Genomic DNA, 25,849 nt, shown 5'->3' with positions numbered 1-25,849 from the left:
TGCCCTATTCCAATGTCATGCAATTTTTGCAAAAATCACTAAAATGAAGACGAGTTTTCTTCTTGTTGTTGTTTTAATGTTTATTTATTTTGAGAGAGAGAGAAAGAGAGAGTTCCAAGCAGGCTCCATGCTGTCAGCATGGTCTAAGGTGGGGCTTGAACTCACCAACTTGGAGGTCATGACCTGAACTGCAAGCAAGAGTCCGACCATTAACCAACTGAGCCACCCAGGCACTCCAAATAGGAGGGTTTTTAGCAATTTGTTACAGAAATGATATTATTTTTCTAAGCCTTCATTCTAAGATGCCTAGAATGGGCCCTCCAATGGATGGACAGGACCTGGTTAGGAAGGCCCGAAGTCACACTTCACAACGGCACTAAGTCGGACTTCTTTGTTTCTCCGTCCTTGGCTGTCCCACCTTCCTCCCTTTCCCTTCTTCCGGGTCAACCCCCCCAACACCGCTACCCCCGAGGCTCCGCCCCCTTCAGGGCCGCGTGCCCTGCGCCAAGATGGCGCCAGGCGCTTCTGCTTCGGAAGTGAGCTCACACTACTCCGGAAGGGAAGGCGGGGAAAGAGCAGGCGGGTGGGTGACCCGCTGTGGGGCTGTGGGTGGGGCGGCGACCGCAGCTGTGGTATTCACGCTTGGGGCTGGGGAGAGGGCGAGGGACTCGCCGGTCTTGGGAGCCCAGTCGAGGGCCCTGGGCCGGGGGCGTTGGAGGAAGTCGCCCCGAGCGGCTCGCCACTGGCCGGAGGAGAGGCGGCCCTGGGAGCCGGCGTCCCGCCCCCGGCGGCCTCCTTCCCCAGCCCTCCTCCCGGGTTGCGCGCGGGCGGTCCCTGTTCTGTCACGGGGGCTGCGGCGGGAACCGTCGAGCGGGCTGGACGGAACCCTCCGCCAGAGGACCCGCTGGAGGAGCAGAGGGAGCGCGGCGGGCCAGCCCGTCAGCTCAGAGGTCAGGCCTCGGGTCGCGGTCCGTGGTCCTCCGTCCTTCGGCAAGCCCTCTTGGCTAAGAGTCCCCGACCTCCTCGCACTGCTTCTGCTTCTCCTTTGAGTAAACCACCAAACCCTCTGGCAGGGTGATTTTTTTCCTCCTTGCATTTGCCGGGAAAGAGATATATATTTAAAGGGTTTCTGTCCTCATTGCTACCCTTGCCCTCTTAAAAGTTTTCCTTTGGTAGGAATGCTTGTATTCCTTCCCTGGACCATTTGATGGTTCCCATCCAGCCGCGGCCTGATTTAGCAACTGGAATCACCTTCAGATCAAATCTTAAAAATTCGCACCTACAAAACTACTCTGCAGAGTTGTTCCCTCCCGCCCAAAAAGGGCAAATGGACTTTGGAGTTAAGATGCAGGGGGGTGAACCAGTGTCAACAATGAAAGTCTCAGAGAGTGAAGGAAAGCTGGAGGGCCTGGCCACAGCGGTGACCCCAAACAAGAACAGCAGCAACAGCAGCTGTGGGGGTGGAATCAGCAGCAGCAGCAGCAGCAGTAGTCGCGGTGGCAGTGCAAAAGGCTGGCAGTACAGGTAGGTCCTTTCTTCAAGGTGATTTCCTCAGGTGGGGGTGACATGCTGGAGTCTGCATTTTGGCGGTTGTTGAAAGGTAAAGTTACCTAGTGACTTCCAGAAGCAACTAATACATCTCATTTGGACCTGGGATCTCATCTTTCATAAGCAAGATTTCATTCATTCATTCGTCCATTCAACAGGTATTTATGGAAGGCCTTTCGGAGAATACATAAGTGTATCCCTGAACTTCCTCTACATCCCTAGAGTTCATTCCTCTTCTGATTTAATTTCTGTGCTCACTTCTGCTTTTGCGTGTGTTGTAATTTGTTTACAGGCCTGTGTTTACAGTTCCTGCTTGACTGTGAAGGCAGGAACTGCTTAACTCAGCTCTCTCCAGAGGCTAGGAAATGCTAGGTGCTCAAACATACTTGTCAAGTGATTGAATGGAATCATTGAATAAGAAAAGATTCTTGCGGCCCCTGGGTGGTTCAGTCTGTTAAGCCTCTGACTTCGGCTCAGGTCATGATCCTGGCATGGGGCTCTGTGCTGATAGCTCAGAGCCTGGAGCCTGCTCTCTCTCTCTCTCTCTCCCTCTCCCTCTCCCTCTCCCTCTCCCTCTCCCTCTCCCTCCCTCTCCCTCTCCCTCTTCCCATTTGCACTCTGTCTTTCTCTCAAAAATAAGCATTAAAAAAAAAAAAAAGATTTTTGCCCTCATGGTGTTTGTGACTTAGAAGGGGAGATACACGTAAATAATTTGAACACAGGGGCACAGATATAGATACTGGTGCCTCTAATACTCTAAACCAGGGAGACTGGAGACATTTCAGTTTGAGTTGGTCAGGCCATTTAACTCTGTCATGATGAGAAATTCTACATTTGTTAATTTTCATTAATATGGAGGATAAATTTAAGGAGCAGGAAGAGAGTGCTGCAGAAGCAATGGTAGTTTTGTTTTTGCTTTTGATGAGTAAAGTATAGGAGGATATAACCAGAATCTTTTTAATTGAGATATTTTACATGTAACATTAGATTCAAGTGTACAACATGATTCTCTATTTGTATGTGTTGATCACCACAGTAAATCTAGTGAACATCCATCACCATACATAGTTACAATATTTTTTTTATTGTGATGAGAACTTTTAAGATTTCTCTCTTAGCAACTCTCAAATACACAAAATGTTATCATTAATTATAGTCACCATGCTTTGGATTACATCCCCAGGACTTATGTTGTAACTGGAAGCTTGTACCTTTTGGCCACCTTCACCCAATTCACAGTCCATGTCTCCACCCCATTCCCCCACCTCTGGCAAACCACTGGTCTGTCCCTATCTAGGAGTTCATTTTTATTTTATTTTGTTTTGTTTGTTTTTTTAGATTTCATGTATAAGTGAGATCACACAGTATTTGTTTGTCTAACTTCACTTAATGCCCCCAGGGTCCATCCATGTTTTTGCAAATGGCAAGATTTCCTTTTTTTTGGTGGCTAAATAATATTCCATTTTATATATTACATTTTCTTTATTTGTTCATCCGTTGATAGACACTTAGGGTGCTTCCACATCTTGGCTATTGTAAATAATGCTTCATTGAACATAGGGGTGCAGATAATCTTTTCAAGTTAATGTTTACTTCTTTTAATGTTTATTTATTTTTGAGACACACACACACACACACACACACACACACACACACACGGAGCATGAGCGGGGGGAAGGGCAGAGAGAGAGGGAGACACACAGACTCTGAAGCAGGCTCCAGGCTGAGCCTATCAGCACAGGGTCCAATGCAGGACTCGAACTCACAAACCGTGAGGTCATGACCTGAGCCCAAGTCGGATGCTTAACTGACTGAGCCCCCCAAGTGCACCCCCCCTTTTTTTTTTCCAGATAAATACCCAGAAGTAGAATTGCTAGATCACCAGAATCTTAAGAAAGAATGAATTCAGGCTATACCATTGTATTGCAGCTAAAGAAATGAATTGTTAAATTTTGGTTAACTGACTCCCTGTGTACTTAACTCTAGTCATTTTTAGCCCTGTGCTATTTGTAGTTGTGAAATTTGTGTGAAACTTGAAAGGGATTAAAGCCAAGATTTTGTGGGACACCTGAATGGCTCATTTGGTTCAGTATCCAACTCTGGATTTTAGCTTGGGTCACAATCTCACGTTTTTTGAGTTTAAGCCCTGAGTCAGGCTCTGTGCTTCTTGGGATTCTCTTTCTCTCTCTCTCTCTCTCTCTCTCTGCCCCTTCCCACACTCACTGTCTCTTTCTTTCAAAATAAATTTAAAAAAATAAAGCTAAGATTTTTGTGAACGATATATACTTAACTATACACAGTATACACATAATATCCATATGTGTGAAATATGCATGACTATTAGCATACAGAAATGAAGTGTAGAAAATTATAACTTTATTGGTAAGTGATTTTAGGACAGGAAAGTATATTTAGTTACTGTGAGATATTTAGGGTCACTTTTGGAATCAACATGATCCTTTTTTTTGGTGGCTGAAGACTAACCATGTAAGATTATCAATTACTTGGCAAGGATATTTTGATATGACTTAAGGAAGCAAAATAAAGTAATATTCCAAGTCAGAAGTCTGTCTTCTGATAGATATCCGCAACTTTTTGAAACCCACTCTCAGTTGAATTAAAACGTGAAACAGAATTTTTAGCCCTGGAGAGAGTTGTCATAAAGCCACGCACTTTACTCCTGTACTTCAATTCAGAACTGTATTATCCTTTGTTTAGTGTATTACTTAATGGTTACATGATTTTCAAACTAGAATCTATTGGAAGCACATATGAAAAAGGTTATCACGGTAAATGTACCAGAGAAAATGGCAACTGATAAGTGTAGGACAGCCCAAGAAGATTTGAAAAATTAACATGCAGACTCAGCTATATTGCTTCCTAGTACAATAATCAGTCATAATGGCCTTAAGTCATCTAGGAAAGCACAGTGTGTAAGAAGACAGAACCACGTGATATAGTGTTGAACAATTTCAAAGAAAATAGCTGAAAGAAAAGATGCTTAAATATTTGGAAAGTGCAGTTATGTGAAACTCTTCCCCAAGGGTGCAGATATATAATGTGTTACTGCATTTACATACTGACGTATTTTTATTTTAATGAAGTTTGTCCAAGACTAATCCTTCAACCTAGCTCTCAATTTAATTTGTCCCTTTGTCCTCTAGGACATTGATGAAGCAGTTTTCTCCATTGCCCTGTGTTGTTCTCTCTTCCTGGCTTCTTCCTCTGAGACTTAAAGTTTCTAGACTTAAAAAAACAAGTGTAGTAAAACTCAGCCTAATTCTTTCCTCTTAAAACTCATTTACACACAACTGCTTCCATTTCTTTAATCCTTGTTTATTGCTCAACCCATGATATTTGGCTCTATCCACACCAAGGATAGGAGTGAAAAAATGAATTTTTTTTAGATTCTTATTCCCATTGATTTCTCTATAACTGTATTAGTTACAATTCGTTTCTTGCCTTTTCTTTTTTTTCTTTTTTCTTTTTTTAAAGATTTTACTTTTAAGTAATCCCTACACCCACAATGGGGCTTGAACTTACAACCCCGAGATCAAGAGTTGCATGCTCTACTGACTGGGCCAGCCAAGCGCCTCTCTTTTCTTGAGTTTTTGATATTACTTTCTCTTGGTTTCTCCTTTACCCTCTGAATGTTTTTTTTCTCCGTTTCTTTGGTTGGCTCTTTTCCTTAAAAGGCTGGTATGATATTCCATCATTTTCTTTCCTTAAGCTGCATGTTTTCTGTTTGTTATCTCATTCTCTTCCATGGCTTCAGCTATTTCTATAATTTCAGAGGCAATACATTCAACTGCCTACCTGTAATTTGCTACTGTTCCATTTTAAAAGTGGAAATTTTTGGTTATGTCTTACTGAATAGTTGAAATTCAGTAAAGACCCTGAGATTCAGACCTGGACTTTAGCTTTACAAACTTAGAAAATTAATAAGCATCATGTTTTTGAGGTTTATAAATGCTGTCACATATCATTCCTTCATTCTTTTTTATGACTGAATAATATTCCATTATACAAATATACCATATTTTGTTATTCATCATTTGACACACATTTGGGTTGTTTCTGTTTTGTGGCTATTATGAATAATGCTACTTTGAACGTTTGTGTTCAACTTTTGTGTGGATATGTGTTTTCATTTCTCTTTGGTGTATATCTAGGAGTGGAATTGCTGGGTCGTATGGTAACTTTACGCTTAACTTTTTGAGGAACTGTCAGACTATTTTTTTTTAATTTAATTTAATTTTTAAAGAAAGAGCACAAGTGGGCAGAGGGGCAGAGGGAAAGAGAATCTCAACCAGGCTCCACACTCAGTGCAGAGCCCATTGCAGGGCTTGATTCCACAACTGTGAGATTGTGACCTGAACCAAAATCAAAAATCAGACACTCAACCCACTGAGCCACCCAGGTGCCCCCAGACTATTTTCTAAAGTAGCTATACCATTTTACTTTCTTGCCAGCAGTTTATTGAGTTTTAACTTCTTCATATTCTTACCAGCACTTTATTGTCTTTTTGATTAAAAAAAATTTGTTTTTACGTTTTTTTGTTTTTTTTTTTTTTTGAGAGACAGAGACAGAGCACAAGTTGGGGAGGGGCAGAGAGAGAATGAGACACAGAATCCGAAGCAGGCTCCAGGCTCTGAGCTGTCAGCAGAGCCCAACGCAGGGCTCAAACCCACAAACCACGAGATCATGAGCTGAGCTGAAGTTGTACGCTCAACCGCTCAACCATCTAAGCCACCCAAGCGCCCCTGTCTTTTTTATTTTAAATGTTTATTTTGAGAGAGAGAAAGAGAGAGCACCTGTGCGCGCGAGCTGGGGGGTGGGCAAAGAGAGAGGGAGAGAGTGGGAATCCCAGTCAGTGTGGAGCCTGACAGGGGGCTCAGTCTCAGAACTGTGAGACCATGACCTGAGCCAAAATCAGGAGTCAGACATTTAATTGCCTGAGCCACCTAAGTGCCCCCAATTTTTTTTAATGTTTGTAAATTTCTTTTTATGTTTATTATTTATTTTGAATTTATTTTGAAATATGTGAGATAGTGTATTATCTACTGTTGTGTTACAAATTACCCCAAAATTTAGTGTGTTGAAACAGTAACATTTTTTATCCCAGAGTGTTCTGAAGCTTAGGTGGGTCCACTGGTTCTGGGTATTTCACAAGGCTACAGTTATCTTGAGGCTCAGCTGGGAAGAATTCATTTCCTGGCTCATTTGTGGGTCTTGGCACAATTCATTTCTTTTGGCCTGTTGGACAAAGACCTCAGTTCCTTATAAACTGACCGCTGGTGGTTTCCTTTGGTTCCTGGCTTCATGGGCATCTCCACAGAGCATCTTACTACTTGACGGCTTGTTATTTCAGAGTGAGGAAGTAAGAAAACGAGAATGCTAGCAAGATGGAAGTGACAGTCTTTTGTAACTTAAACATGGAAGTAAAGTCCCCATCACTTTTCACTATATTAGAAGTGAGTGATGAGTTGTGCCTGGGTGGCGCAGTCAGTTAAGCATCTGACTCTTGATTTCAGCTCAGGTCATGAGCTCATGGTTAGTGAGATCAAGCCCTGCATTGGGCTTTGTGCTGGCATCATGGAGCCTCCTTAGGATTCTCTCTCTCTCCCTCTGTCTCTGCCTGTCTCCCACTTGGGCATGGAATGAGTAAATGATGAGGTTCAGCCCACACAAGGGTGTGAATACCAGCAGGTGAGGATCATGGGAGCCACATTAGAAGGTGCCTATTACAGATGATAGTATAAATAGACTCTAGATCATCATCTATTGTTGAGACAGATTTGACAAGTAGGCAGTTGGAAATTTGTTTCTAAAGCTGAGAGTTTGGGACTGAAACTGATTGTCGGGGAATAAGAGGAGCTACTAGGAGATCAGTTGTAATGACCTAGACATGAGATAATACAGGGAAAGTGTTAGTAGGCTGGAAAAGAAGGAAACCATGGGAGGAAGGTTGACAGACTTTGGTGATGTACTGAGGGAAGGAAGTAAAAATTGACCTCTGTCATCCAGATTTGAAACTTTGAGAAGTCTACACGAGAAACAGATTTGGGGAGTCAAATGATGCATTTGGTTTTCCGTATGTTGAACTTAAGTTGCTAGAATGTTTAAGTTGTATATCCAGCTAGACTTTAGAGATGTGGAGCATATCCAGCAAAGTAGATAATTGCCTTTGTAGTATCCAGAATGTATTCACTTCTGTTGTCACATTTAATCCTCACTACAGCTCTTAGAGGAAGGTAGGAAGGACACTGTTATCACCATTTTATAGTTGAATAAAACAGAAGTCAAAATGAATCGACCAGAGCCACAGCTAGTAAGTAGAAGAACTTTTATTTCTAAGTAGTTATTTGTGTAGAGGTATTTAAAGTTGATACACTCTCTAAAGGAATGGATAGTTATTGATAAATAGTTTAGGACATGGTGGTTTCATCCTTCACTGGTGTTCTAACTCATGCAGCAAATATTTTTGAGCCTCTATCATGTAGAGCCCTGTTATTTCCAAATTAATATATACATTCATAACAGTGAAAAGTAAGGACTCCCAAGGCTTATTTTGGGAAGATTCTGGAAAAGAATCAGAAAAGAGAAGAGAGGTGCCTGGCAAGCTCAGTCAGTAGAGCATGAGACTCTTGATCTTGGGATTGAGTTTGAGCCCCACATTGGATGTAGAGATTATGTAAAAATAAAGTCTTTCAAAAAAAAAAAAAGAAAGAAAGAAAGAGCCTCAGCTGCCTTTGCAAAATATATCACGATGACCCTTTTTCAAATCAAAGCTGATCAGTAAATTTATTAGATTAGCCCCAAATTTTCTTCTTCCAAAGTAATTTATATTTATATGTTGTGGTCTTTGTTCACCATTTAAAAGCAAAACAGATTTCTTAATTCTGGATCCTTCCTTCCTTTTTCATAGTAAGTGTTCAAAGTGTATAAAATGTGCATGTTTCCATTATTTTCATATTCTTCGTGTCAGCTTTCAGAAAAATGTACACATCTACAAATATGCCACTTATTGAGATGGACAGAAGAGAACTACCCAGAGGAGGAACTGAAAAGCAAACTGGAGTGTATAACAGGCCTGCTTGTCTTATTTTGGGCTCCATGCTGGCCAAGCCCTATTAACAAACAGATCTCTTTTCCTTATTAGCAAATAGTTACGGGTTTCAGTAAATGGGTAGAATTCTAAAAATGTATAGTATAGAAATAATTTTTATGGTCAGACCTGGTGTCTACCACTGTAAATACTCTGTTAATAGGAAAAGTACCTGTACCTATTTTCAAATGGGGAAAGGAGATCTGTGTAAACATAACCTAACATTTACTATCTTCAGGGTTTGACCACTTTTTGAGTTTGATTTGAAGAAAAAATTGTGAATGTTTACTTTTTCTCTCTGTAGGAGTTAAAGGAAACTTGAATGTGTACTTCTGTACCCTAGTTTTTGTTATCCTTATCTGAAAGTTGCTATCGATGCTAGTGAAAATAAGAGAAAGGCAACTTATAGGCATGTAGCTGAAAACTATAAAATATTGTTCCAGAAATCTAGTGAGAACTACACCAAGCCTTGAGGAAAAATATTTGGTTTCTTATGGTATACTCTGATTTCTTAGTGTTTTATATTTTTGCTATAGGTCTAAACACAGTCCATTTGAGTTCATATTTTACATAGAAATTCTACTGTATCAAAACTATACAAGCAGGTTAATGTTAGAACATGCAAATTGGTCTTTTGCAAATAAATTGCATGATTTAGATTCCAGAAGAAATTGCCCAACAAATAGATTTGTGGGAAATTATATCTTTTTAAACTCTTCTGTTTTTGCTTTTGAACATAGTGGAGAATATTCTTGATGTAAATTATACTACCTTGCCTAGAGGGAACATCTTTGTTCCCTTTGAGAAAACATCTTCACTAGCTAGGAATCTTCCCCTATACCGATTTTGCTAAATAAAATGATTTGTATCCAGACTTATTCAGGTTTAACTTAAAACTAAATTGCCTGTTTAAATAGTTACATTATTGTTTTGGTATTACCATCTGGGTTTTAGAACAGTTTATTTGGTGGTGAAAGAAAGGATTTTCTTTTGGGTTTGTAAGGTATTGTAACAAAACATGATTTCTCACTCAGTGTTTCCCTGTTCTTGCATTTTGGCTGCCTTTGCAGTTTACTTCCATTGCTGTTCTTGAGGTTGGTTGGAAGGTCCCTAGAGGGGAGAGGCTGTTGCTACTGGCTGCAGCTGGAAGCCCTAGTTAAAAGGATGGTTGGGAGAGAAAAAGAAAAGAAGAGGAAAAATAGAGAGAGAAAAAGGATATAGCAAAGAGATAGGGACAGGGAGAGAAAGAGAGGAAGAAAAGGAGGGAATGAGAATGATACAAAAGGTGAGATGAAATGCCACCAATAGTTGCTTCTGGAGCAGCTTTCTTATCCTTGATAGAGGCCTTTTTAAAGTACTGCCTGAATCTGTAACCTCAAATCTGCAAAGAGAACTTCTTTATCAATTTTGTAGCTGTTTCACATATTTTTATAACATAATTGAAAAGAATATTTTTAATGTGATTTTTTAGAATAGGTAATATTATTAAAAAATATTAGAAGGGAGAGGTCCAATGAAAAATCTTTCCTATCCTCGACTGATTCAGGTCTCCTCCCACCTAAAAATGGCTTCTTGTGTGGCAGTGAGACGTATAGTATCTTGATACTCTCTTGGTCTGTGATGTCTTGGTTTTACTGAGGCCTGCTTCTGTGAAGCCTTTTGGAAGTATATGAGAGATAATAAATACTACTATCTGAAAAGATACTGTACCAGAAAAAGTTTTCTACTTTATTCTAAAAAGTTTTAATTACAGGTATAATGTTTCTCTTATTTGCAAACTTTACTTTTGAAATAATAATTTTCTGTTGAGAAAAACCTTTAGAATTTCAAATGATGAGTGATGTACACACATTTTAGGTTGAAAGGGTCATCGGACACATGAGAAAAACCAAGGTCCAGAGAGATTGATATGGCCAGGGTCAGTCGTGGCATTAGTCGTAGGAAAATTGGTATTAGATCCTGTATCCCTTTTATGTGCTCATTCCACAGCATAACACTACCTTACACTTAGGGTTTAGCAACTTAATTTTGAACCTAAGGGGTATTGAAAAGCCTACTCGTAATGTCTGAAAGTCCTGTTTATAGTAAGAGCTATAGCTCCTATTTTTGTTGACAAACAATACTGCTTTAGGCTGGTGTGAGGAAATAGGTCCTCTTTTTACATTAAAGGATGAGAGTTAAACTGGGGTAGCCTGTTTGGAGAGCAGGTTGGTGATATTTATAAAAACTAAAAACGCATATACCTAGCAATTTCACTTTTAGCAAATATGTACAAAGATATGTACAACTCTGTTGCACCATTATTTGTAATAATAAAAGCCTAGACAAAAAACTCTGTTAGTAGGAGGATTGGAACTGGTTAACTATATGATACTGCCATAAAATGGATTACTGTCCAGATGTTAAGAAATGAGTTAGATCCATATGTGTCAGTGTGAAACTGTCCCTAAGAAAACAGAAAAGCAAGGTACAGAATTATGTGTATAATTGCAACCATTTGTTTAAAAAATAAAATGGTGTGTATATGTGCACACTTGTAGGTGCATAGAATACTTCTGAAGAAGTACACAAGAAATTGAGAGAGGTCTTTGCCTCTGAGAAGGGGAACTGGCGCCTGGAAGATAGGGTTGGATAATGTAATACATAGTAACGCTTATTGGGAGACAGTTCTCCCTTCGTTACTTACTGTTTTTTTTCCAAAAAATCTGTATAGCAAACAGTCTTGGAAGATATAGTTATCTCCCTCCTAAGCAGAAGGCAGGTTTATTTATCATCCAGTATAATAAAGATAAGGTCTCCTTGCTGCAGAGGTTAGGCCAACTTACTGTTCATTGAAAGATGTGGGTTCTCTGCACACAGGTTCCTCAACCTGTCCCACAATGTCCTGCATGTGCCGGCATCTCCGGTCCTCTGTGTTGCCCTGTGTGATGGGGCTATTGCTATGGCTACTGAGTCTTTTGTCTCTGACTGAGGAGTCTCATGTCTTTTGCCAGCATCCATGAAACTGGGCTAACTTGCTAGCTTTCAAGTAGGGTAACATCTCAGGTCTTCCATCATTCTTGACAAAATACCTACTGGAAAAAAAATGCAGTAACTATTTCTTAAAATGAAAGAAGTGGAAGTCTTGGGCTTTTTAGGTCCCATCATTCTGACTTGAAAATGTCAGGCTAAGAAGATAAGACAGGGACGCCTGGGTGGACCAGTGGGTTAAGTATCCATCTCTTGATTTCTGCTCAGGTCATGATCTTAGGGTTCATGGGATGGAGCTCTGTGTCGGACTCTGCACTGACAACTTGGGATTCTCTCTCTCCCTCTCTCTCTGTCCTTCCTCCACTCTCTCTCTCTTTCAAAATAAATTAAAAAAACATTTAAAAAAAGATACAACAAATCTAGAAAACTGATCTAGAAAAATTAGCCTACGTCAAAGGAATTTGCCTATGGAGGAATTGACTTCCTGGAGTGTGAGAGAATCAGTATTTGTTGAGCATTAACCATATTGACTTATACTTCAAATATATTTGGGGTGAATATATTTTCTTTTCTCATTATAAATCTGCAGGATAGATATTCTTATCCCCATTTACAGATGAAGAAACGCAGTACCAGATATGTTACTTGCCCAAGGTCACAGTGGAGTTCATACCTATAACTGTCTGACACTAAGCCATGCCCTTTCCATTATAATAAACAGCTTTCTTTCTTGAGGTGTTAGAGGTGACTTTCTACTTTAACATGTGGGAGTTTCTTCTGTCCCATCTTCATTGAAGGTCTGTTGTTAAATGGCCAGTTATCTGCATGAGGGATTTCCCAGTTGCCTGTAACAATCAGATTATGTATAGGATTTTTTTTTTTTGGTCGGTGTAGGAAAACATTTTACAGCTGTGCTTCTCAAACTTTCTTCTTGAACTATCTTTTAGCTGCATAAGATATAGTAGTTACCTTAAGTGGATCTAGTTTGTGATTTAAAACAGCCCCTGGCTCGTATAACTTTCTTGGGAGTTTTCTGTATTTCAGAATTCATGAGAATTTTATATTCTACTCTCTATGTATCAGTTGCTTACAGAGGTCAGTATAGAGTCAGGGTCAGCTGAGAGGGAGGGCACAGGAATCAGAATACAATCAAATTGTCAGGTTGTTGTTGGGTTTTGTTTTTTTTTTAGTGTTTATTTGTTTATTTTGAGAGAGAGAGAGAGAGAGAGCGCACATGCGTGCAAGTGGCACAGAGGAAGAGATAGAGGGAGAGAGAATCCCAAGCAGGTCTCGTTCTGTCAGCATAGAGCCCGACAGGGGGCTCGAACCCACGAACCATGAGATCATTACCTGAGCTGAAACCAAGAGTCTGACACTTAACCAACTGAGCCACTCAGGTACCCCAGGTTTGTTTATTTTTTTAATTGTAGTAAAATATGCATATAAAATATACCATCTAAAGTATTTTTCAGGTGTCTAGTTCTGTGACATTAAGTACATTGATGTGTTATGCAACTATCACTACTATTCATCTTTAGAGTTTTTCATCATCCCAGGGGTGCCTGGGTGGTTCAGTTGGTTAAGCATCCAACTTCGGCTCAGGTTGGTCTGGCCCTGTGCTGACAGTGCAGAGCCTGCTTGGGATTCTCTTTCTCTCTTTCTGCCCCTCCCCCAGTCATGCATACACACCTGTTCTCTTTCTCTCAAAATAAAAAGGTAAACTTAAAAGAATTTTTTGTCATCACAGACTAAAACTCTTTACCCATTAAATAATAACTCCCTATCCCCACCCAATCCTCAACCCCTCGCAACCACTATTCTACCTTCTGTCTCTATGATTCTGACGACTCTAGGTGTCTCACAGTGAAATCATACAACTTTTGTCGTTTTGTGTCTGGCTTATTTCACTTGGCATAATGTCCTCAGGGTTTATCCATGTTGCAGCATGTGTCAGAATTTCCTGCCTTTTTAAGGCTGAATAATATTCAGTTGTGTGTATTTACCACATTCTATTTATCCATTCATTTGTTGATGTACATTTGATTTGTTTCCATCTTCTGGCTATTGTGAATAATACCGCTGTGAACATTGGTATACAAATACCTGTTTGAGTACTTGCTTTCATTCTTTTGTGTGTATACCCAGAGGTAGAATTGCTGAATCATGTTTACCACGGCAGCTATACCATTTTACATTGCCACCAATAATGCAGAAGGGTTCCAATTTCTCCATACCCTTGCCAACCCTTGTTATTTTCTGTCTTTTGGTTTGGTTTGGTTTGGTTTTGGTTTTGATAATAGACATACTAGTGGATATGAAGAAATAGTTTTATTACTGCAAAAAACTCATTGAAGAAAGCAGCAGCAGTTACCATAGTAAAGTAAATTTGCTATTTCCACCCTGGAATTAGGCATACTTATCTACCTAGTCACAGGCACAGAGGCAGTTTGGAATACTCAGGTCTTCTCTCTGTCAGAGCAGGTAAGAATGTCTTCTTTGGGTAGGAGGCGGATCCAAGGGAAGGAGCCCAGAGGAGCTGAGCCCTTCATGCCCAGCTGTGGGATGTGTGAGGGGAAGAATGGGGAAAAGAGGATGGGAGCTCTCTAGAGAAGTTCTCCACATGGAGATGGATGTGTGAGGAGGGAGCAAGTTTTTTCTTAATATTATGAGAGTTTTGATATTAAAAATGCTTTAACTTATTTTTTTAATGCTTTAACTTATTATAGTCAAGTAAATTTGCTCTAGAAATGCAATCTAATTTTACCCTGTTCTCCCACCCACCCACCCAGCCCAGTTTTGAGTATGTGTAGGTTAATTTGGGAAGTAAGAGCTTATAGGAAACACAGTTCTACATCTCAAAAGAGCAATGGTCATATAGTCCCTTCGGAGAGTTTTAAAAAATTTAATCCATGCATAATAACAGATAGAAGTAGCTCTCTGCCCTGAACTATCCTGCCTGTTCAAAATAATTGGACATTTAAAAAAGTGTTTTAATTATAAAAATAATAGGATATTAAAATTGGAAAATGTGAAATAGTAAAGACAGCAAAGTAAAACCATCCATAACTTCTCCATCCAGTGATGGAGTTACTATTTTGTGTAGTTTTGTCCTGTGCACATTTTTTATAGGCTATATTTAAATTTGGTATTTTATAAATAAAAAAACTTAATTATCTTAAAGCACTTCCCCATGTTGTTAGAAACTCATAAACATTTTACTTGGTGAATCCTATTCACCTTGGTGATATATATATATTTTTTTAAGTTTTTATTTAAATTCCAGGTAGTTAACATACAGTGTAATCCATGATACTTCTTAATAATTCTCCTGATGTTGTTAATTGAGCTTATTTTCTTCCTTTTCTCTTCATTCACTTCTTTCTTTTCTTTTCTTTTCTTTTCTTTTCTTTTCTTTTCTTTCTTATTTCAATTATTGTAAGTAGTGCTATAGTGGACAAGGTTGCATATTATCTTTGTCTACATTTCTAATTATTTATCTGAGACTAGATACCTGGAAGTAAAATTCTTGGGCCAAAGAGCATTAACATTAAAAAAAAATTAATTCCAGTAAAACATACAGTGTTATATTAATTTCAGGTGTGCAATACAGTGATTCAACAATTTTGTACATTACTCAGTGCAAAGAGCATTAACATTTTTAAGGCTTTTTGCAGGAAGGGAATGTCTTTTACTTCATACTTTTGGGTATAGACTAAGATATGGTTGGAATTAGATTTTGTTTTATCTGAAATTGATTGGAGTGTACAGGCTGTGTTGATTTTTTTTTTTTGACAGTTACTCAGAATTGCCTTGTGGTTTTATAGAAACATTCTGCTTCTATCTTCCCATTGCTTAAATCATTCTGCAGAGATTTCTTGAGCACCTGCTATATCCCAGGCTATAAGCTAGGTGCTACAAGGAATACCAGGATGAGTAAGAAGCAGTCACTGCTCTGCAGAATATCTTTTTAACAGCAGAAGGACTTACATGTGTTGCAGTCGTTCCCATCTGTTGTCAGCTGCTTTTTCCTTAGCTAAGCAGGCTGCTCTCTCCCTTCATCATGCTATTTATATTACCAAGGGAATGAACCAAAACTAAGCTAATTTTGGAGGACAGTTTTGCTTAGTAGAAAGTAGGAATTTTGATCTGTGGCTTGACTGGCACCTGCTTTACACTGACTACAGCTTGCATAAATTTCTGCCTGCAGTTAAACGTGTTAAGGTGTCCAAGACACCTCTACTGTATCTGGGCTATGTATGTACTGTATCTGGGCTATGGAATCTGCTTCTCTCTCCCATTTCTCTCTTTCTTCTGAGTCTTGAACCTTTCTTTCTATCTCCTTCTCTTTGGGTACTTAGAATTACCCCGTCCTAAGCCCACATCCTTTTAACCAGTTCTGTTTCTCCCAGTGTCTCTTGGTTACTGCCAGCTGGCTCAGCCTTCATCATTTCATTGATCTGTTATCTCTTGGTTGGTAAATCTAATAGAAACTTCTCAGTCTGCATCTTAGTTCACCCCCCCCCCCCCCCAGTAGCACTGAACATGCTTGACCACAAACTCACTTAAAGTACTACCGGTTTTCTTTCTACTACTCAGCTACTACTTATCTTCTGTCTGCACTCCTCTTGCATTTAAAACTTTTCTTGAGGGTTCTCCCTTAGGCTCTGTTCCATCGCTGGTCATTTTATAATCCTTCCTGGGTGATTTTATTTACTCTTCTGGCTTCAAATACCAGTTACATGCTTATAGGCTGATTACTACCAAATCTATATGTCCAATCCAAATCATGCTACCTTATTGGCTATCTCCCTGTGTATGGTCTGCAGATCCCTGAAATTCAATATGTTAAGTTGGGACAAACCCAAAACTTCCTCTGTGGTCCCCATTTTAGTGAAAGTATTAGTATCTGCACAGTTGTTCCAGCTGAACTCCAGGTGTTGTCCCTTCTCTCTCACCCTACTGTCACTCTCCATCTCTTTCTCACTTCACATCTAATCAGTCAGGTCCAGTCATTTCAGGCTCAGTCACCACTGAATCCTGTGTCTTTAATGAAATACCCTTTTCATTAGTATGACAGCTAAAAACACAGGCCCAGTGTGTCTCTCCTCTAGTAGGAGCCCTTGTCATTGTCTTTTTCTTCAAGGAGATATATTTCTTTTATGTTAGATGGTGGTTTGGGGATGGAGAGAAATTGCCTTTTTATTTTCCCATCCTTTTCAGTGGGTTTTCAGAGTGCTTTGCATTTAGGAGGTCATGAGTAATTGTGCGGAACTGAAATGAAAGGATTTGAAGCTGTTCAGAAAGTAGCTTAATTTTAAAAGCTTCTACATATCTTCCTTAAGTCTGATCAAGAAAGGTTAAGAAATACGTGTGTTATAGTAATGGAGACTTAGGAATTGAAGTAATCGTTATTAAGATAGATGAGCCTCACATTAAATGTAATAATGCCACTTGGCATAGTTCAGTTAATCACTTATTTTTATAGACTATCAGCCTCTAGTACTAATCCCAATTGAATGTTAACAAGTTTAGAAGATCAGAATATACCCAATTTGTTGATCGGTGGAGTTGCTGAAGGACTGAAAAAGAAATTAACTTTTTCACAGCTTATTTTTCCGTATATTTGTCTTTTGGACCATCATCTCTACTTCATAGAACACAAAATAGTAGTATGATATGATCACATATGTGGTGTGTTCCCATTTGAACAACTAGATTTTATTAATGTTAACAGGTACATTAAGAATCTATACAAATTCACACATTTTAAATGGGAGCAAAGCATAAAGGTTAGAGGTACTACATAAAGAATCAGTTATAAAGGAGGTAGAGAGGAGAAAGGGAAGAGTGAACAAAAAGGTGGTCGCTCATAGAGCTCTTTATAGTGGCCACCAGATGGCACAGTTGTTCTACATCTGCCGGTTGCACTGACCTGACCAGGGAGGGAAAGTACGGGAACATGACAGTGCCGACCAGCTGTTCCAGAGACTAGGATGTTCTTAAGTTGGTTCTTTGTAGACTCAGATGTCTGTATCACGTAATAAAAGTAGGCCAGCAGTTTGTAATTAATTGCGTATTTGAATTTCTAGTTCTTTTGAGGCTGGCTTGATGCTATTGTCAAATAAGCCATGGTGATATCACCCTTGTAATTTTTGTGAGAAAGCTTAACTCTAGATGAAAGCATCAACAAAATGTTAACATTTAAAAATTGAACAAAGAACATTACTATACTATACAACATTACTTTGATTTTATTTCGTGAATGTTGCTACTGGAATTGTACCCTTAAGAATTCATTGATAACTATTAAATGACTGATAGAAACAACTTAGATATGACCAAAATGAGGGATACCTTTAGTTATGTGAGAGACTGGACAAAAGTAAAAGAGATGAGGCATTATTTTCAATTGCTTAGAAATAAACATTTTTGTTTGTTTTTCTCAGTTGTGGGTATATACTGAGTTTTTAAGAAGGATTCTTTCCACAGTTCACATATGCATTTGGAGGATATAATGGTCCTAGCACCAGAGGAATTGAATTTTATTGAATTGTAATGTATTTATTATATGCCAGTAGTCCTAGTATAGTGATGAAGGCTTGGTGTAGAGAACCTAGATTAAGGGGGAAAACCAAAAATGGTGAATTATGGGATATTTTGGTTCTTTGAAGAAATAATTTAATTTAGGTTATGTGGCACCATAGGCTTTTTGTGGATTGGTGCAGAGTATAAATATACACATACATACGTACATATATAAATATATAAATTCAGGTTATGAAGCTACAGGGTAGAATGAACAAAGAATAAGGTTGTTTTTTTTTTTAATTAAGGTATAATTGCCATATTAGTTTCCAGGTGGACAACATAATTTGGTATTTGTATATATTGTGAAATGAAGACCATAAGAAGTCTAGTAAAAATCTATCACTACACATATTTTTTATTTTTTAGAGAAAGAGCACAAGTGGGGAGAGAGGCAGAGGGAGAGAGAGAATCTTAAGCAGGCTCCACACTCAGTGTGGATCCCGATGCAGGGCTCAATCCCGCAACCCTGGGATCATGACCTGAGCTGAAATCAAGTCAGGCACTTAGCCTACTAAGCCACTCAAGTGTCTCTATCATCACACATACACTTTTTTTTTTTCTTGTGATGAGAACTTTTAAGATCTACTTTCTTAACAACTTTCAAATATGCAGTACAGTATTTTTAACTATATGCTCTGTGCTGGACATAACATCCCCAGGACGTATTTATTTTGTGATTGGAAATTTGTGTCTTTTAACCACTTTTATCCATTTTACTCAACCCCACCCCATCAGTCTGTTCTGTGTATCTGTGAGCTCTTTCCTAAAGATTATTTTCTGGGACTCCTGGTTGGCTCAGTCGGCAGAGCATGCAACTCTTGATCTCAGGTTTGTGGGTTTAAGCCTCATGTTGTGTGTAGAGATTACTTAAAAATAAAAAATTCTTCTGAATTTATTTTTAATTTATTTTTAATTTAATTTTTTAATTTTGTAAATTTTATTTTTTATTAAAAATTTTTTTGTAACGTTTATCTACTTTTGAGAGAGAGTGTGAACGGGTAAGGGGCAGAGGGAGGGAGACACAGAATCTGAAGCAGGCTCCAGGCTCTCAGCTGTTAGCACAGAGCCCGATGCAGGGCTTGAGCCCCCAAACCGAGATAATCATGACCTGAGCTGAAGTTGGACGCTTAACCTGAGCCACCCAGGCATCCCTATTTTTTAAATTTTTTTTTATTTCAGCGTTTTTATTTATTTTTGGGACAGAGAGAGACAGAGCATGAATGGGGGAGGGGCAGAGAGAGAGGGAGACACAGAATCGGAAACAGGCTCCAAGCCATCAGCCCAGAGCCTGACGCGGGGCTCGAACTCACGGACCGCAAGATCGTGACCTGGCTGAAGTCGGACGCTTAACCGACTGCGCCACCCAGGCGCCCCTAAATTTTTTTTTAATGTTTGTTTATTTTTGAGAGAGACAGAGCATGAGTCGGGGAGGGGCAGAGCCCGAGGTGGGGCTTGAACGCACAAGATGTGAGATCATGACCTGAGCTGAAGTTGGACGCTTAGCCAGCTAAGCCATCCGGGCACCCTGATTTTTAGAGTCCATATATAAGTGAAGGAATAAATTTTGAGGGCAAGAACAGTTGAGGGAAGCTGAGCTGTGTGTTAAATACCTAAAACAGAGGAGGAACTCTTTGGGAAGTTATTTTTGGGCAGAGTCCAGGGGCACTGGGATTCCAGTGACCCCAAAGAACTATTTAAGCCTGAAGCTTGGGAAAGATGTGGGAGCCATACAAGAAAAATATCTTCCTGCTTTTCTAAGTACCAGTGGAGCTGAAAGAGAGATAGCTTTGATGTGACCTGGGCTGCAACTAGAGGAACTCCAGCAAAAACCCAAAGGGCTGGGTTTCCAGAGAAAATCCTTTCTTCTAGATGTAGGCTTTAGAAAGTGTTTAAATGGGAATTCAACTGGGACTGTCAATTTTAACATGACATAATATGTAACAGAACTTTGGGTTAGCATTTGAGAAGTTGATAACCTTTGTCTTCTTGAGATTAGTGTGACCTTATAAAATCCAAAGGACTCGAGTAGTTTGACTTAATATTAATCAACAATGTTGTTTGCTAGCCTTAGAATGAAAAAGCCTTAGAACAAAAAACATATACTCAGTCATGGGATCACATCTTTATTTTCAGATTTGATCTTTATTTTCAAGCACTTTGAGGAAATGAGACTGGAAAGACACTCAACATTGAGTTTATTCCTGAGGCATCTCCTACTCACTGCCCAGTAATAGCTGCTAAATCTTATAATCAATTTGGTTATTTTGTTTTCCTGAGAGAGTCTTTATCTTTAGCTCTTTTTATTTGTCATTGAGATCAATCTAAATCTGTTTTGATTTCTCCCTTGCTTTTGCCTTTAACATCCATGTTTGAAAGGTTGCCATTTGCCTCACATTGTCAGTTTCCTTTATGCAGGTTAGCTGAAATTTTACCAAATATGCTCTGTGATTTAGGGATAGTAAAGAAAATAAATGATGAATATCCATTGCATTTTATAGCGTAAATTTAAAACTTTACAGTAGGTGAGTTTAAAAGGAATTCTGATGTAAACTACAAAACAAATCAAGCCCATTATCAACAAATAGTCTGTGTAGGTCTAACTTTAATATGTTTTCATATGTATGAGGAACCTTAATATATTGGAAAGAAATATCAATGAGGTCTTGGATTTTCTATGTATCACTATACCAGAACATACATGTAATAAAGTGGAAAAAAAGGGGGCAGGAAGTGAAGAAACTCAGTTGTAATAAGGCTAATGACACAAGTCCCAAATAAAATCTTTCCAGTGGCAAAACTGATAGTGTTTGCTTCATACCTGAGGTGGAGCAGGAGTGAGGGGTCACTCTCACCAAAAACAGGACCTATGTCTTGGAAGCCCAAGGAATCAGAGACAGAACAGATTGGTCTCTTATGTGTCCCACCGGAGTGAAGAGGCATTGTTTAATTTAGAGACCCTTTTTGGTTTATTCTAGAATCATAAAACTATTTTATTTCTTTAGTATTTAATTGTTATATATAAAATATTTATATTTATAGTATATTTGTTTTATATTTATATAATTTTATATTTATATAATGGTTTTATATTTGAAATATTATGATCTATAATAACTTATGGGGGATTATACTTGTTCTGAAGAAATCTGGTAAAATAAAGGCCTATGGATATCAAATTTGGGAGATTAAATACCTCTATTTGTTAACCTATAAATTTTACTTCTTATTTTTTTTAAGTAGACTCCATGCCCAATGTGAGGCTTGAACTCACAACCCTGTGATCAATAGTTGCATGCTGTACTGAGTCAACCAGGCAGCCCTATAAATTTGACTTCTGAAGAAAGTTTGAAGCATTTGTAGAACACATATGTGTCTACAGCTATTTTTTAAATTGTTCAGTTAACTTCCTGATATTTCTTCTAATTTTCACTGACTCTGGTGCATTCTGATTTTTTTTGAAACAGTGATCACATGGAAAATGTATATGGCTACTTAATGAAGTACACCAACCTTGTCACTGGGTGGCAGTACAGGTAAGTGATTTTTCTGTGTTATATCCCTCTCCCAAGAGACCAGAAGTGGGGCTGATAATTTTATATTCTGAAATTACTTCAGTACAAACATGGATGGGAAACCTTCTTTAGAGAAGGTTTTATAGTTATGTAAAAGTCCAATGAATTCTGCTTTTTAGAGGGTGAGAGGAATTGACATCTGTCTAGATGGCAGGCTCCAAATATCTCAAAAGTTAATATATATTTTTTTATTGAAGAATTATAGACATAGAAATACAATATAGGGTATTTTATTGGTTTCAGGTATACTAAAACATAGTGAGTTGATATTTATATGTATTACAAAATGGTCACATTAGTAAGCCTGGTTACCATCTGTCACCATACCAAGTTGTTAAAGTATTAGACTGCATTTCTTATGGTGTACATTACATCCTTTTGTCTTACTTTATAACTGGAAGATTGTACCTCTTAATCCTGTTTACCTATATTATTTACCCCACCTCATCTAACAACCATCAGTTCGTTTCTATATCAGTGAATCTGTTTCTGTTTTGTGTGTTGGTTTTGTTTTTTAGATTCCAGATATAAGTGAAATTATACGGTATTTTTGTCTTTCTGTCTGACTTATATCACTTAGTGTAATGTCCTCTAAGCTCATCCATGTTGTCAACAGTGGCAATGTTTCATTCTTTTTTATGGCTGAGTAATATATCATTGTGTATGTGTGTTTGTGTGTATCTATACCTGTACCATATTTTTTTCACCCATTCATCTTATCAATACACATTTAGGTTCCTTCCATATCTTGGCTATTGTAAATAATGCTGTAATGCACATAGGGTACATGTGTTTTTTCAAATTAGTGTTTTCATTTTTTTCAGATAAATTCCTAGAAGTGGAATTGTTGTATCATATGGTAGTTCTATTTTTATTTTTTTTTATTTTTATTTTTTTCCTATTTTACCCATCCCTCCACCCATGCCCTCCCCCCCTCCCCCCCTCCCCCCCCCCCCCCCCCCCCCGGTAATCATTAGTTTGTTCTCTATAGTTAAGAGTCTTTTTCTTGGTTTGTCTCTTTTTTCCTCTTTGTTCCTTTGTTTTGTTTCTTAAATTCCACATGAGTGAAATCATAATATGGTATTTGTCCTTATCTGACTCACTTTTTTCACTTACCATAATACTCTCTAGCTTCACCCATATTGTTGCTAATGGAAAGATTTCATTCTTTTTGTATGGCCAAATAATACACAAATAGTACACACACACACACACACACACACACACACACACACGTATGTATGTATGTATGTATATGTATGTATATCGCATCTTCTTTATCCATTCATTAGTTGATGGATACTTGGGCTGCTTCTATATCTTGGCTACAGTAAATAATGCTGCTATAAACATGGGGCATGTATCCCTTGGAATTAGTGTTTTTTTATTCTTTGGGTAAATACCCAGTAGTGCAATTGCTGGATCATAGGGCAGTTCTATTTTTAATTTTTTGAGGAACCTCCATACTATTTTCCACAGTGGTTGCACCAGTTTGCATTCCCACCAACAGTGCCTGAGTGAGGGTTCCTTTTTCTCCATATCTTTGCCAGCACTTGTTATTTCTTGTGTTTTTGATTGTAGGCATTCTAACAGGTAGAGATGATATCTCATTGTAGTTTTGATTTGCATTTCCCTGAGTGATATTGAGCATCTTTTCATATGCCTGTTGACCATCTGATTGTCTTTTTTGGAGAAATTTCTATTCAAGTCCTCTGCCCATATTTTAACTGGATTGTTTTTTTTTTTGATACTGAATTTTATGAGTTCTTTATATATTTAGATGTTACCCTTATTGGATATATCATTTGCAAATATCTTCTCCCATTCAATAGGTTGCCTTTTCATTTTGTTGATGGGTTTCTTCACTATGCAAAAGATTTTAGTTTAGGGGTGCCTGGGTGGCTCAGTTGGTTGGGTGTCCGACTTTGGCTCGGTCATGATCTCACTGCTTGTGAGTTCGAGCCCCACGTCAGGCTCTGTGCTAACAGCTCAGAGCCTGGAGCCTGCCTTAGATCTGTCTCCACCTCTCTGTGCCCCTCCCCCAGTTGCACTCTGTCTCTCTTTCTCTCTCTCTCTCAAAAATAAATAAATGTTAAAAATTAAAAAAAAAAAATGGGAATGCAAGCTGGTGCAGCCACTCTGGAAAACAGTATGGAGGTTCCTCAAAAAACTAAAAATAGAACTACCCTATGACCCAGCAATTGCACTACTAGGTATTTATCCAAAGGATATAGGCATGCTGTTTTGAAGGGACACATGCACCCCAATGTTTATAGCAGCATTATCAACAATAGCCAAAGTATGGAAAGAGCCCAAATGTTCATCGATGGATGAATGGATAAAGAAGATGTGGTATATATATACAATGGAGTATTACTTGGCAATCAAAAAGAATGAAATCTTGCCATTTGCAACGACGTGGATGGAACTGGAAGGTGTTATGATAAGTGAAATCAGTCAGTCAGAGAAAGACAAATATCATGACTTCACTCATATGAGGACTTTAAGAGACAAAACAGATGAACATAAGGGAAGGGAAACAAAAATAATATAAAAACAGGGAGGGGGACAAAGCATAAGAGACTCATAAATATGGAGAACAAACAGAGGATTACTGGAGGGGGTGTGGGAGGAGGGATGGGCTAAATGGGTAAGGGGCATTAAGGAATCTACTTCTGAAATCATTGTTGCACTATATGCTAACTAATTTGGATGTACATTTAAAAAACTTAACAAGTAAATAAATAAAAATAAAAGATTTTTAGTTTGATGTAGTCCCAGTTGTTTATTTTTGCTTTTGTTGTCCTTGTCTGAAGAGACAGATCCAAAATAATATTGCTAAGACCAGTGTCAAAGAGCCTACTGCCTATGTTTTTTTCTGGAAGTGTTATGGTTGCAGTTCTTATAGTTAAGTCTTTAATCCATTTTGAGTTGTTTTTTTTTTTAAGTTTATTTATTTTGTGAGAGAGAGAGGGAGAGAGAGAAACCCAAGCAGGCTTCGTGCTGTCAGCAGGAGCCTGATGTGGGGCTTGAGCCCACAAACAGCGAGATCACGACCTGAGCTGAAATCAAGAGTGGGCGGCTCAACCAACTGAGCCACCCAGCTGGCTGAATTGCATGTAGTTGTCCAGTTTCACCAACACCTCATTGAAGAGACAAAAGTTACTATTATATTAGGGTTATAATTGCTTGTTCCCCTGCCTTGGGCTTTTAAAAATATCTGTGGTGATTAGGCTTTTAGGATGGTTTGGAGGCAGCAAACAAATTTGTGTTTAGTTGCCTGTTTTGTGCAGGATCCTCAAACTTCTCTGGGACCTTGGAGAGTTTAAATAGCCAGCCCAAGGTCATACAGGTAGTCTGTGAGAAGGAAAACCAGCTATCTTACATACTTTGTAGAATTGGTAGTTGCGAAGCAGGGGATTAAACTTTTATTATTATTTTTTTTATTGTGGGAAAATATACACAAAATAAAATTTATCATTTTAACCTTGTATAAATGTTCAGTTCAGTGGCACTAAATGCATTCATTGTTGTGCATTCATAACCATTATCTATCTGTAGAACTTTTTGCATCTTCTGAAACTGAAACTGTACCCACTAAACAATAATTCCCCATTTCTCTCTCCCCCAAGCCCTTGGCAACCACCATTCTAATTTCTTTCTCTGTGCTTTGACTACATACCTACCTCATAAAAGTGAAATCATACAGAGGAACAAATATTGTGCCTGGCTTATTTCACTGAGTATAATGTCTTCAAGGTTTATCCATGTTATAACATGTATTAGAATTTCCTTCCTTTTTAAGGCTGAATAATATTCTACTGAATATATGTATCATACTTTATCTATTCATCTGCTAATGGACATGTGGGTTGCTTGTACCTTTTAGCTATTGTGAGTAATGCTGTTATGAGTATTGCTGTACAAATATTTGTTCAAGTCTCATCTTTCATGTCTATTGTATATATACCCAGAAGTGGAATTACTGGATCATATGGTAATTTTATATTTAAATTTTTGGGGAATTTCCGTGCCATTTTCCATAGCTGCTGCACCGTTTTAC

The 25,849-nt window shown here is 38.5% G+C and overlaps 1 protein-coding gene across 1 annotated transcript in view; it reads left to right on the top strand.

Moving 5' to 3' along the window:
• The first annotated feature begins 485 nt into the window (after nucleotides 1–485).
• OSBPL11 (oxysterol binding protein like 11) overlaps nucleotides 486–25,849 on the top strand; it is an 86,174-nt gene continuing 60,810 nt past the window's right edge. Inside the window, exons 1-2 of the mRNA XM_043594400.1 lie at nucleotides 486–1,524; nucleotides 21,679–21,747. Of these exons, the coding sequence (XP_043450335.1) occupies nucleotides 1,208–1,524; nucleotides 21,679–21,747 (386 nt within the window). The 5' untranslated portion in view covers nucleotides 486–1,207. The remainder of the gene's footprint in view (nucleotides 1,525–21,678; nucleotides 21,748–25,849) is intronic.

The sequence above is a fragment of the Prionailurus bengalensis genome, chromosome C2, assembly GCF_016509475.1.
Source record: "Prionailurus bengalensis isolate Pbe53 chromosome C2, Fcat_Pben_1.1_paternal_pri, whole genome shotgun sequence".
Lineage (NCBI taxonomy): Eukaryota > Metazoa > Chordata > Mammalia > Carnivora > Felidae > Prionailurus > Prionailurus bengalensis.
The sequence above is the reverse complement of the archived record's forward strand: the minus strand, read 5'-3'. Positions and strand labels throughout refer to the sequence as shown.